Source organism: Marmota flaviventris, chromosome 8 (assembly GCF_047511675.1).
Source record: "Marmota flaviventris isolate mMarFla1 chromosome 8, mMarFla1.hap1, whole genome shotgun sequence".
Lineage (NCBI taxonomy): Eukaryota > Metazoa > Chordata > Mammalia > Rodentia > Sciuridae > Marmota > Marmota flaviventris.
Genome location: NC_092505.1, coordinates 4,874,962 through 4,887,585, shown reverse-complemented (window position 1 = coordinate 4,887,585; position 12,624 = coordinate 4,874,962). Strand labels below are relative to the sequence as shown.

The window sequence follows — 12,624 nt, the reverse complement described above, 5'->3', positions numbered from 1 at the left end:
TCAAGGATAATACAAATTTTGCACTCAAGCCCCCAAAATAAAAGAAAAACATACAACTTCCCTATACAAATATTATCATCACTCAGTAAAATATCTCGAGTTTATGTATTCATCACACTGGATTCTAACTTAATTATTCCACTTTCAGGAGGCCATCCCAGACTCAAATTGAGCACACTTTTAATCTTAATGCTTAAGCAAAGACCACTGCTTGTCTGATTTACTTCCTCGTTACTCTTGCGTGGTACTCACTGAAGTTACGTTTACATTTTACACTGCATTCTTTCCATATTTAGTAACTTCTGGCACATAAATTGGAAGCCAAGCTATTGAAAACCATGGAAAAGTGGATACCTAAACATCTTCTTCACTGCCTCATTCCCAAGACCACTTTTCAATACTGTAATGTTTTGTCAGAGAAAAGAGAGACAATGAAATAGGAGACAGGTTGCTAGAACATTCACAGCGTTTCAAAGACTGAGTTTAGGCAAACCTTAAATGCAAAGGACCCACAATATCCACTGACTCTCACATCTTAATTTAAAAACATGAGCATCAAGACAAAACCCAAAAGGCACATTGAACAACCATTGCAAAGATCACAAAGAGAAAGCTCTAGTCTTCCAGTTTCTGCTTATCTAAGACTTCTCACCCCTAAAAGTTGTCAGAAATGACAGGTGCAAACCATAATTCGCCTCCTTCAATCTAAGAGCCAGTGGCTGATTACACAAGAGGTAATGTAGTGAGAACCTCCTGCCTCAAAAGATCCCATGACTTGCCACCATCTACCTCAGATGTTATCTCTTCATCAACAACACCACGGTGGCTTCGGACACCAGGTCCTTGCTCCAGTTTGAAATTGCTGGAAATTTGAACTTTCAGGCTGTTTTGGTGTCCTAGTGACAGGGTGAATTAATTCACTGTGGTCACTAGGGGGCGCTCGATCACTGTGAGAGCTGCTTCCAACAGCCTGCTAGGGAGCCTTGTTTCCTGGGGTCCCAGACTGCTTGAAAATAGAAAGCATTAATAATAAAAGAAAAAGAAACCCTCTTAATATCGATTTGGGAGAAATTCTTAGAAAAATCAGATTTCCACATCCTGGTCAGGCTCCTGCAGTGACAGTGAAGCCCAATTCTTGTGCTCGAGATGAACCAGGAAGATTCTGGGAAGGGGGTGCACTTTGGCGTGGCAATGCAGACCCGTCCAGGGTGCGACAGAATCTGCGCGGTGGGTGAGGTGCTGAGGGTGGCTTCCCTCCCAGAGGCCCCCATCACGGCCAAGCCAGCAGGGAGCCAGGTACCCAGGAGGGGAAGCGGTGGGCTGTGCCCCCGAACCTACCATCCTCGAGGGTGGTGGTGATGATTTCCTGAGAAGAGGGTCCCGTGCCGGCCCGGTTGCAGGCCTGCACCACCAGGCCGTACTGGGTGAACTTGTTCAGGTTGTCCAGGGTGTAGACCTCGCTGTCCCCCGTGGTGTCGATACTGATGATGTTGAACTGGAAGTTGCCCCCAGTGCTGTACTCGCGGTAGCCTATTTGGTAGCCACGGATAATCCCGTTTTGCAAATGCTTCTTGGGAGCCTAAACAGGAAAGGAGAGAATACACTAAAGACTTGTGGTAACACAGGAGTGAGATCAGCACCCATAGCACGTGGGCAAGCCTATATACAGCCAAATATGAAGGGTCAGAGGTGCAGGAGTAGCAGAATCAGATACAGTGTTGCCCTTTTTCAAGATGGTCATCTTCCAAGATCCCCCATGGAGGTCTGAAACTGCAGACAGGGCCAATCCTATATAACCCACGCCTTTTCTGAACATGGACCCCTGTGATAAAAGTTCTAATCCATGAATGTCGTTCAGTAGGAGACTCACAGTAACGAATAAGGAGATAGAATAACTATCCCAATATTCTATTTTTTTTAAAGTCATTTAAAACTGATGGTGGGTTTGTTTCTAAAATTTTCCAGTTATTGTTGTCAGATCAAGATGAACCGTGGGAACCCGAAACCATGGTTAAAGGTGGCCTCCCACACGGAGCTTGTCCTGAGAAGACCCTTCCTTCACCTGCATGTGCGTCTCCAACCCTCACCACCACCACTGCGAGATTCTGCCAGAACCTGGCTGGTCTCAGGAGGTCACCGGGTGTAAGTGGCGGCAGGTGAGCCTGACTCCTCAGTCTCTGCTCTCAGCCAGGCTGCAGTGACTCACCTCGCTGGTGAGAATGTTCCAGAAGACAGACTGGGTCTGTGGTGTCTGCGTGTGCACCAATGATGAGGCCAGGGAGCTAGAGGACAGTCTAGGCCATAAGGGACTGCATTAGAAAGACGGGGTGGGCGGATTCAAGAGGGAGCAACAGGCTAATACCTCCAGAGCCCTTGTCCCTCCTCCTCAGGTTGCCAAGGTCACCTGCCTCCAGGGAACTGTTCCTCCTACAAGGGGTGCTTTAGGAATGCCCCCTGGGCCACTCCCTTCCTGCATGTACCCCTGGTGGCTTGTCCCTGCTCTTGATCACTCCACCTTCTGGCCCATCTTTTGGTCAGTAGTCACTAGGTAGGATGGGGGAGGTGGGGGCATGAGAGCAAAGGAAATCTAAAATCTATAAAAGGGCAGGACACCCCCACTTCCTGGGACACCCAGCTCTGGGGCCTGTCTCTTTGGAGAAGTCTATCTCTGTTCTATCCTTTAAATAAAACTGGGTCTCTAGGCTTGACGGGCTCCTCAGGTGTTCAATCTTCACATCAAGGAAATGGAACTCAGCCTGATCCTCATCCCTGTGTCAAAGATCCCAAATGAGCCGACCTTCCTGCTTCCACCCACGAGGCCGGCGGAGCTCCTGGCTGCACCCGGAACAGAACGAATTCAACAGGAAAACGGCTCTGGCCGGGAGGAGCCTGATTTTAAGGGAGCAGCATCCCAGAGCGCAGATGTCCCTGGGATGAGTCCAGGGAAGGTGGCCCTTCATTAATGCCTCGTGGGGAGATAGCCTCCTTCCTGGACGCCTGAGTCATCTTGGCTGCAGGTGGCTCTGCGCTGCTGAGGAGAAGAGTCCTGGAGTTGAAGATGGCGTGATTTGGGGGGGCATGTTGGACGTAAGCCAGATCCTTTCCAATTGCATAAACCAGGTGAGGCTCCAGGTCACAGAGGAGCCACAGCCTTCAAGGCCGTCAGCAGAAGCGACTGCATGTGTGTACGTGCCCAGGTGCAGTGGTTGGTCAGCAGCTATGAGGGATCCCTGGTCTCTAGGACTCCCCTTGGGTGCCCCAATCTGTGAGGTTCGAGGCCCTTACATAGAGTGGCATCGTGTGCCTGTGACCTGTGCACATCCTGTGTGTGCTTCAAGTCTGTGCATTACTTATAAGGCCTAACCCTGTGTAAGTGCTAGATACTGTCACACTGTATCAATTAGGGAACAAGGACAAGAAAAAAGCCTATACATGTTCAGTAAAGAAGCTTTTTCCCCCAATATTTTTTAGCACAGTTGGTTGGATCCCTCAGTTACAGAGGGGCTGCTGCATATATTCTTACATACATTTAAGTAAAAACCATGTTTCCAGATGTCTCAGGGCTATACAAAGATTTCTGTGCCCTGTAAGTGCTTATGACCCAGAAGGAGAGACCAGGTACACACTCAAGAGACTGCTGAGCCCTAAGAGGCACTGAAGGCGTAGGCTGCAGCATCCAGGATGTGACAAATGAACACGGTCTGAAGCCACCCAAGGAGGCAGAACCCAGTTGGGCTTGGAAGGACACCAGGGCTCGGGGAGGTGCAGGTGAGGTGGGTGGAGCCTGCCAAAAGGAGCCCAGAGAGGGTGTCCACATGCACAGGAGCTAGAAGGGACAGAATCAGGGTGGAAGCCCAGGGTGCGGCAAGTCCTTGAAAACCAGCAAATGTGAAGGAGGGGAGTCGTGACAGCAGGAAGCCGGAGAGGTTGAGATGGCAACCAGTGGCAGTGACGGACTCAGCAGACACACAGGGAGGGGGCATGCTCACCTCCCAGGGAGACCAGATGCCCAGGCTGACTCTGGGGTTAGTCTGTGTGTCCAAAACAGTAACACCAACTCCTTTAGCTATTTTTAAAACTTTAACCAAATACATAGAAATTGTACACATTTATGGGGACATTTTCTTAAAGCAAGTTTCTTCATTTATGGGTTTCTTGGACTCGGTTGCTTTTCTCAACAGCCAGTCTGATTTGGTGGATTTACAGAGTGTAAGACATCCGTGAAACCGTCACAGCCAGCATCTCAGCTGTCAGTCAAGCGGTGGAGTTGGCTCCCGAGGTAAGAGCCGGCACTTCGGTTACCATAGATAAGGTCAATGCGCCTTTGATCCAAAGACAGTTTGCTTTTTCATTGGGGAGCTATGGCTTTTTGCTTTGTTTTTAAATAGGTCTGAGGATTTTAGATCTTGAGAATTTGAGTATATGGAAATTTCTCTATATACTATTGAATTGCCTTCACATTCCCTAATTAATTAATATAAGGAATTTCCACACTCAAGTCAAATTTACCAACAAAGAGATTTCTCTTACTTCTGTGGCTTTTAGAAATGTTTTCATGTCTGCATTATAGCTACACATAATACAGGTTTACTTTTGACACTTTCATACGTGCACACAAACTGATTTGCTTCATTTCGGCCCCAATGCGTCCTCCTTCCCTCCCTCCTCTTCTCCCAGGCCCCTTCCTCTGCTGTATGGGTCTCCATTCTACTCACTTATTGGTTTTTAATTGTGTTTTATAGACTTACATAAAGGGGAAATTCACCATGGTATTGTCATAGATGTCTATAGCATAATTCGTTCAAGTTCAGCCCACGATTCCGCCCTTTTCCACCCCTCCTCCCTCCCCCTCAATCTCCTTCCTCAGCTTCCCTTATTTCTTTTCTATTTTCATAGAATCCCCTCCCCTTTTCTATTTCCTTCATTTCCTTATTTGTCTCTAGCTTCTGCAGGAGAGAAAACATTTGACCTTTAACTTTTGAGTCGGCTATTTCCCTTGGCATGATGTCCTCCAGGTCCATCCATTCACCAACAAGTGCCATCATTTCCTTCTTCCTTGTGGCTGAGTCCAACTCCACTGGGTGCACGTATCACACTTTCTTGATCCAGTCGTCTGTTGGTGGCCCCAGGCTGGACCTTGGCTGTTGTGTGGGGCACTGCTCTGAACACTGATTGCCCATTTCACTATAGTACGCAATGAAGGACTCACAAACTCAACACCCAAACAAAACAACCCAATCAGAAAATGGGAAACAGAACTCAGCAGATATTTAAAAGACCCAAAAATCTCCACCAGAAAACTCTAGAACTCATGAATGATTCCACCAAAGTAGCAGGATATAAAATTAACACCCATAAATCAATTGTGTTCTCAACTGATGAATCAACTGAAAAACAAAATAGGAAAACTATCCCATTCATAATAGCCTCAAATATATATATATATATAAATGGGAATCAATCTAACAAAAGAAGTGAAAGACCGCTACAATGAAAACTACAGAACACTAAAGAAAGAAATGGAAGAAGTCCTTAGAAGATGGAAAGATCTCCCATGTTCTTAGACAGGCAGAATTAATATTGTCAAAATGCACACATTACCAATAGTGCTATATAGATTTAATGCAATTCCTATTAAAATCCCAATGACATTCTTCATAGAAATAGAAAAAGTAATCATGAAGTTCATTTGGAAAAATAAGAGGCCCAGAATAGCCAAAGCAATCCTTAGTGAGAAAAGTAACACAGAAGGCATCACAATACCAGACCTTAAATTATACTACACAGCTATAGTAACAAAAATGGCATAATCCTGGCACCAAACAGACACATAGACCAATGGTACAGAATAGAAGACACAGAGACAAACCCACGTAAATACAGTGATATCATACTGGACAAAGGCACCACAAACATACATTGTAGAAAAGATTGCCTCTTTAACAAATGGTGCTGGGAAAACTGGAAATCCATATGTCGTAGATTGAAATTGAACCCCTATAACTCATCCTTCACAAAACTCGACTCAAAAGTGGATCAAGAACCTTGGCATTACACTAGAGACCCTGTTCATACTAGAAGAAAAAGTAGGCTCAACTCTCCATCACATAAGCTCAGGAACAGACTTCCTCAATAAGACTCCTAAAGCACAAGAAGTAAGATCCAGAATCAACAAATGGGATGGTATCAAACTAAAAAGTTCTTTGCAGCCAAGAAAATAAGAACATGAACAGAGAGCCTACAGAATGGGAGAAAATATTCACCACCTGCACCTCAGATACAGCACTAATCTCCAGGACACACAAAGAACTCAAAACACTGAACACCAGAAAACCAAATAACCAATCAATAAATGGGCAAAGGAACTGAACAGACACTTCACAGAAGAAGAAATAGGAATGGTCAACAGATATATGAAAAAATGTTCAGCTTCTCTGGCAATTAGAGAAATGCAAATGAAAACTACACTGATATTCCATCTCACTCCAGTCATAATGGCAATTATTAAGAATACAAGTAATAATAAATGTTGGTGAGGCTGTGGGGAAAGGGGAACACTCCTACATTGCTGGTGGGACTGCAAATTGGTGCAACCACTCTGGAAAGCAGTATGGAAATTCCTCAGAAAACCTGGAATGAAACTACTATTTGGCCCAGTTATTCCACTCCTTGATATATACACAAAGGACTTAAAATCAGCATACTACAGTGATGCAGCCATATCAAGATTTATAACAGCTCAATTCATTACAGCTAAGCTATGGAACCAACCTAGGTGCTCTTCAACAGATGAATGGATTAAGAATACGTGGTGTATATATACACAATGGAATGTTACTCAGCTATAAAGAAGAATGAAATGATGGCATTTGCTGGTAAATGGATGGAACTGGAGACAATCATGCTAAGTGAAATAAGCCAACACCAAAAAACCAAAGGTTGAATGTTCTCGCATATGGATGCTAACACACAACAAGGGCGGATGGGGAGGGAAGAACAGAAGTTCATTGGATTAGACAAAGGGGGATGAAGGGAAGGGAAGGGGGATGGGAATAAGACAGTGGAATGAATGGGACATAACATTCTGTGTTCGCATATGAACAGTGTAACTCCACATCATATTCAACCAAAAGAATGGGCTCCTAATTATAATAAGTTGTACTCCATGTGTGCATAATATGTCAACATGTATTATAGTGTCGTTTACATCCAAAAGGAACAAATAAAAAAAAAAAGAAAAGCATAACAAAAAGGATTCCGGAGAGAAAAAACAGTTCATTTACTCTGCCGGCCGGTGGGCACGTGTTTACAATAGGATCAATCAAGACCAACCGTCTGTTCAGGCCAGTCCCACCTGGAAACCAGTCCTCTCATGCATACTAAAGGACTCTGCACCTACGTGTGTGGAGGGAGACCAGGGGCCCACCAACCAGGGCTCCTGTGCAGGAATCAGCAGGAGGGGCCTTCCCATCAGGAGGCTGATGAGCGGACGGCCGGCCGCCCTCACCATGCGCCTTTATGCTCCTCGTGGAGGTGAACAGGTTCCGTGTTTAATCCCACTCTTGGTTCATGTGGCTTGAACAAAGATGATGACCTGTGATGACCCTGATCTGTGCTTCTCTCCTCTAGTGGCCGAGGGCCTCCCGTCTCCCTGTAAGCCCTCCCATCCCATAGCCACCTGCACGTCCCACGGGCGTCCTCTTCATGCTCCAGGCGCCCCTGCTCCTGCTTCAGAACCTCCCACCCTCCTACGTAGGACCCACCTCGGACTCCACAGCAACAGCATATGCAAGTGCCTGTGGCAGGCCCGCTGTCCTCTATGGTGACAGTAGAATAGAGACGGACAGGTGCGCCCGCCACCACGGGATGCCCCTGATCAGAACAGGCGCCTCTTTGGCAGAACGGCACCAGCCACATCCTGTTCCCAGCACGCCCCCTTCCCCTGTCCCACTGCCAGGGACAGTGCTCGCTGGGGCTCAGGCTCCACGGTCAGCTCAGTGCTACTGTGGAATTCCACAGTCCAACGCGTGGCCCTCGGCAGCCTGTGCAGGGGTTCAGTTGAAAAGCGAGTTGACATTTTTCCTTAAGAGGCCTCGAGCCCTATTTCCTCTTGTTGGTTCTGAGGCACTTCCCCCGGCCCCTCCCTGCTCTCCAGCGTCCTCACAGCCAAACAGGAGCCTCAGCTGGACCCTGCCAGCCAGGCCTCTCCCGTACAGGAGCTGCGTGTCGGGGCACCGCCCAGCGTGGCACTGCTCAGAAGGGAGCGAAGCTCGTGCTGAGGGTTGGCCCAGGCTGCCAGGGAAGGCAGGAGGGGAGGTGCCCTTTCCCCTGGGGCCAAAGGCCGCCGGGGAAGGGCACGTCATTTGAGCCTCAAGGGCAACAGAGATGGCAGAGGAGGGGGAGACAGTCCATCAGGACACATAGGTGCTCCCAGAGGGGAGAGCAGGAGACAACCCAGGCACAGAGTCGGCTCAGTGACCCTGTGGCAAGGCATCCGCGGTCATCCTGGAGCTGGGAAAGATGAGAGCCTAGACAAAGACAGGGGACACTCCAGGGAAGGGCCCCAGGGATCGGAGTGCACCGCCGGCAGCAGGAAGGTCCCGGAAAATCCCTGGTGAGGCAGGACTGGGCCGCTTGAGTCCTCTGATCCAGAAACAAATGTTGGAGTTGGGGCCTGGCTCTGCTTTAGCAAGTCCTTGCTGGAGCCTGCATGTTCAAGTCTGAGAGCCAGGCTGTTATCCAGGGGGCCGGTGGGATTTGCTGGGCCTCGCTGGGAGGACTGGCAGATGTACCAACAACAGCAAAAAGAAGCGGGGACTCGGCCTGCCCCAGAGCGCAGGCCACATCACCCCATTTCTTCAGCTCCTTAATGACAAACAAAAGGGACTCATGGGCCTGTGAGTCTCCTGGAGATGTGTCCCACACAGTACCAAGGGGACACTGCCTATGGCGGGACCTGCCCAGCCTGGCTGTCAGAGCGGGCTGTCTTCATGCGTGGATGAGGGAGCGACCACAGCACTGCCTCCAAGGACATCTTCATGAACATGAGCACCTCACCTGCAGCTGCAGGCTGTCCACAGGCAGTGAGAATGTAGGGGGACAGGCTGGACGTCACAAGTGAGCAGAAGGCCAAGCTCCAGCTCCTTAGTGGCAGCTGAGTGATCCCAAAGAGCTTGGTCCCCTGACCCAGGCACAACTTGAGGATCCAGCACAGAGTAGCTCCCTTCAGGTCAGGGGAGCCCCAAGGGATGCAGAGTGACCAAAGAGGGCAGGGCTGAGGCCATGGATGGGGGACCTCCCAGATCTAGGTCTAGTGAGCAAGTTCAAGAGATGAGACTTCAAAGGCATGGTCACTGGTCACAAATGCTCAGAAGAGGCTTCTCTGGGTAGGAGCAGGAAATGTCTCATGTCAGAAGTGTTGTAGGAGAGGCACTGACGGAGGTAGATCGTGATCCAGGCTCTTGAGCGGAGGGCAGCCAGAGTGGAGCTGGGAGGAGAAAGGCCAGGGCCTGGGCAGCGATGGAACCGGTCACTCTCACTGAATCCTTGCTGGGATGGAAAGGTTCTAGCTGGAGCTGTCAGAAGACAAGTCACTTCTGTATCCACAGGAGGGGTCTCAGACCGTGGGTTGAATGTCCTCCATCTTTGCTGAGGGGCTGATGTGGGAGGGGTGGTGTCTTCCTGCAGAGCAGTTCACCTGTCTCTCACCTGTACTAGGTAACACAAGGCACTAAAGGAATTTCAGTCTTTGACATGCAGGAAGTGGTATTGGGGACAGAGCATTGAAAAAGTGTGAAGTAGTTTGCTCTACCCGGAACATTCTAGAAGTATGTCTAAGTGCAGAGTCACAGCCGGGCAGAGCCAGAGGAACCACAGGATGCTCCTCACGTCCTGGGGAGCTGTTCTAGCAGTGGTCACTTGTAAGCTCCCCGAATTCTCCTGTACTTCTACAGGAACAATTGTCTTTCCAAATTTAAACCGTTCTGGCAGAGGAAGCCGGGATGATAATGTATTTCATGAAGGTGAAATTGTTTTATTTCCTATGTCTGTGATTACTCCAAGCACAAAGAACTTTTATTTCTAGTCTCGACATAACATTTTTCAAAGGAATACACTAGTGGGAATATCTATCACAAGAATGGGAAGAATTTAAAATTAGCTTTCAAAGTTTTTGATACAAAGAGTTTTGCTTTTATAAAAATCATGAAAGGTTACCTTGAAGTAGAATTAGTTAGTTACATCTGAGCACAGTAAGTTAAATGTATTTGAATTAGCAAAACCAACCTGCTTTGCGTTTCTGTCCTGCCTCATGTTAACACTGGGCACACTGAGGCGTTGACTCACGCTGTCCTGGTTGGTGTCTCTTCTACCAACCCTGACCACGTCTGTCCAGCGAGTTCAATGGTAAAGTAACGCCTTCCCTCCCTTGCCGTAGGAGACCTGCCCATAACACGGCAGGTGCAGCAGATGTCACCTTGACTCTAACTCGTGGTCAGAAACATGTTTTCCTTCTGTCTTTCTTTCTAACATGTGGGCCCATGCTGAAAAGATGAGAAATGTCATTGGCAGGAAGAGTCCCCACTTCCACTCAGGATAATAAGGCCCATTCAGTAGTGTGTCCTCGCTGCTGTGCACACTTAACAGAGGCCACTCAGCCCACTTGTAATGCTCAATGCCATGTTCACCATACTGTGATCTTTCATTTGTTTTCTATTAAAGATGGAGTAAATGAGAATCAATAAAACTCCATAGGGGACAGTCTTTTGAATATCTTTCTGAAATTCTATCTATTCATCTGTTGTTAGATTATTTAAAACAGAGCATGTTGTGTTCGGCAAACTGCACACTGTTATTAGAAATTACCGAGTTCTCCAGAGCCACGGGGCCCAGCATCCAGGGCAGAGATCAAAACTGGGTTGTTACAAAGAAACCAGCTCAGGTGCCTTACAATCCACGGTTGTCAGGCCAGTGCTGAGGGTTGGTAGGGGAGACAGGGTATCACCAAAGTGGCAGTGGTGTGATGGAAAGGACTCTCAAATTGGGACAAGAGAAAAGGGTCCAAGTCTCCACAATGATGAATAAAGTGACTTTTCTAAGGTCATTGGTGCTGGGTGTAGAGATGGAAATAATGTCTAATTCCCCTGAAGCTGGGTCCAGTGCTTATTATACAATATTCCTATCATACACATTTGCTTGTTAGAGATGCATTTAACTTATGCAGAACCCACTCTGTGCATAATGTCATGAATGCTGTCATAATTTTACATAGGCTTTTCATTTTTCATGTGAATATTACATAATCATGTATACAGAGAGTAGATCTTCATGGTTAAAATTATGCACAAAGTACTTGATAGTTTAAATCATTTAAAAAAATTATTCTGAGCAGAAAAATCTTTGTCCTAATATCCCAGCTGCAGAATCTCATCCACTTGGGCATTGTGATGTTGAGATGTGAAATGCAGAGAGACACAAGACTGGCCAACCAGTCTTTATTTTTTTATTTTTTATCTTTTATTTTTTGAGAGAGAGAGAGAGAGAGAGAGAGAGAGAGAGAGAGAGAATCTTTTTTTGTAGATGGACACAATGCAATGCCTTTATTTTTATGTGGTGTTGAGAATCGAACCTGGATCCCGCCCGTGCTAGGTGAGCGCTCTACCGCTGAGCCACAATCCCAGCCCCCAAGTGCTTTTTAATAGTTGTAACCTTGTGGCTCCCACTCATTAGTCTTATTAGAATTTCTGATCATATATTCTTTAAGTCAAAGACAAATACAACCCTTCCTTCCTTCCTTATTATAACGTAACAGGTTACAACCTGTTTATAACCCAACAATTATAAAACAGACGAAGGAAGTGGCTGCCTTGGATGTCTTGCATTATGACTGGTTCATCTGGGTTCAAGGTGAAGCTCTCATAAGAAGCCATTTAAAAGAGTCGCCAGCCTCCTGATTGTAGATGGCCTTGGTTCCAATCCTTAGACCAAGTTCAATTCAGGACCTGTCAGGGCCAATGAGCTGTAGAGTATAGACTTTCCACTGGGCTCTGAATAGAGAAACACCTCCTATGTTGAGTAACAGCCCAAACATCCTCCCAGCATGCTGGGTATCAGACCTGAGTGCCACTCAGCCACTCAGGTAGCTGAGTCATGCTGGGGGAAAGGTGGACAGCATCTTTTGAGGTCAGGCCCAGGAGAGCCATCTGCTTAGGCTAGGAGTCTCTGCTCTTGGGAGACCCGGGGCCCACGAGGCAGGCCAATCCACTGGCTTGGCTAAGAGGACTAATCCAATAACTGGGTGGAGAGAGATGTCGAGCACATTCCAAATGGTACAAATAAGCGAGGAAGGATTCCATTAGAGGGCGATGCATATTTCATATACGTGAAAATCTAAGAGGCAAATTTAGTCTCCTCAAGCTTTCCAAGGAGTCCAGAGTTTTTCAAAAGAAAAAAACTCCACCTCTTGATGTGAACCTTTTGACATAAAAGCCAACCGCGGCAAGGGACTCATTAATTTAGCACTCATGCTCCCCACTCCCACTCCTGAGGGTCTAGCAAGCCGACGAGCCACATCCTCCACACTCCTGGGGCTCACCCAGTCTAGTCCACTGTAAGAAGCTGAGCAAA

General features: G+C 47.3%; 1 protein-coding gene across 1 annotated transcript in view; it reads right to left on the bottom strand.

Moving 5' to 3' along the window:
• Dscam (DS cell adhesion molecule) overlaps nucleotides 1-12,624 on the bottom strand; it is a 563,164-nt gene that overhangs the window by 93,935 nt on the left and 456,605 nt on the right. The window contains exon 17 of the mRNA XM_071615768.1: nucleotides 1,339-1,579. Within this exon, the coding sequence (XP_071471869.1) occupies nucleotides 1,339-1,579 (241 nt within the window). The remainder of the gene's footprint in view (nucleotides 1-1,338; nucleotides 1,580-12,624) is intronic.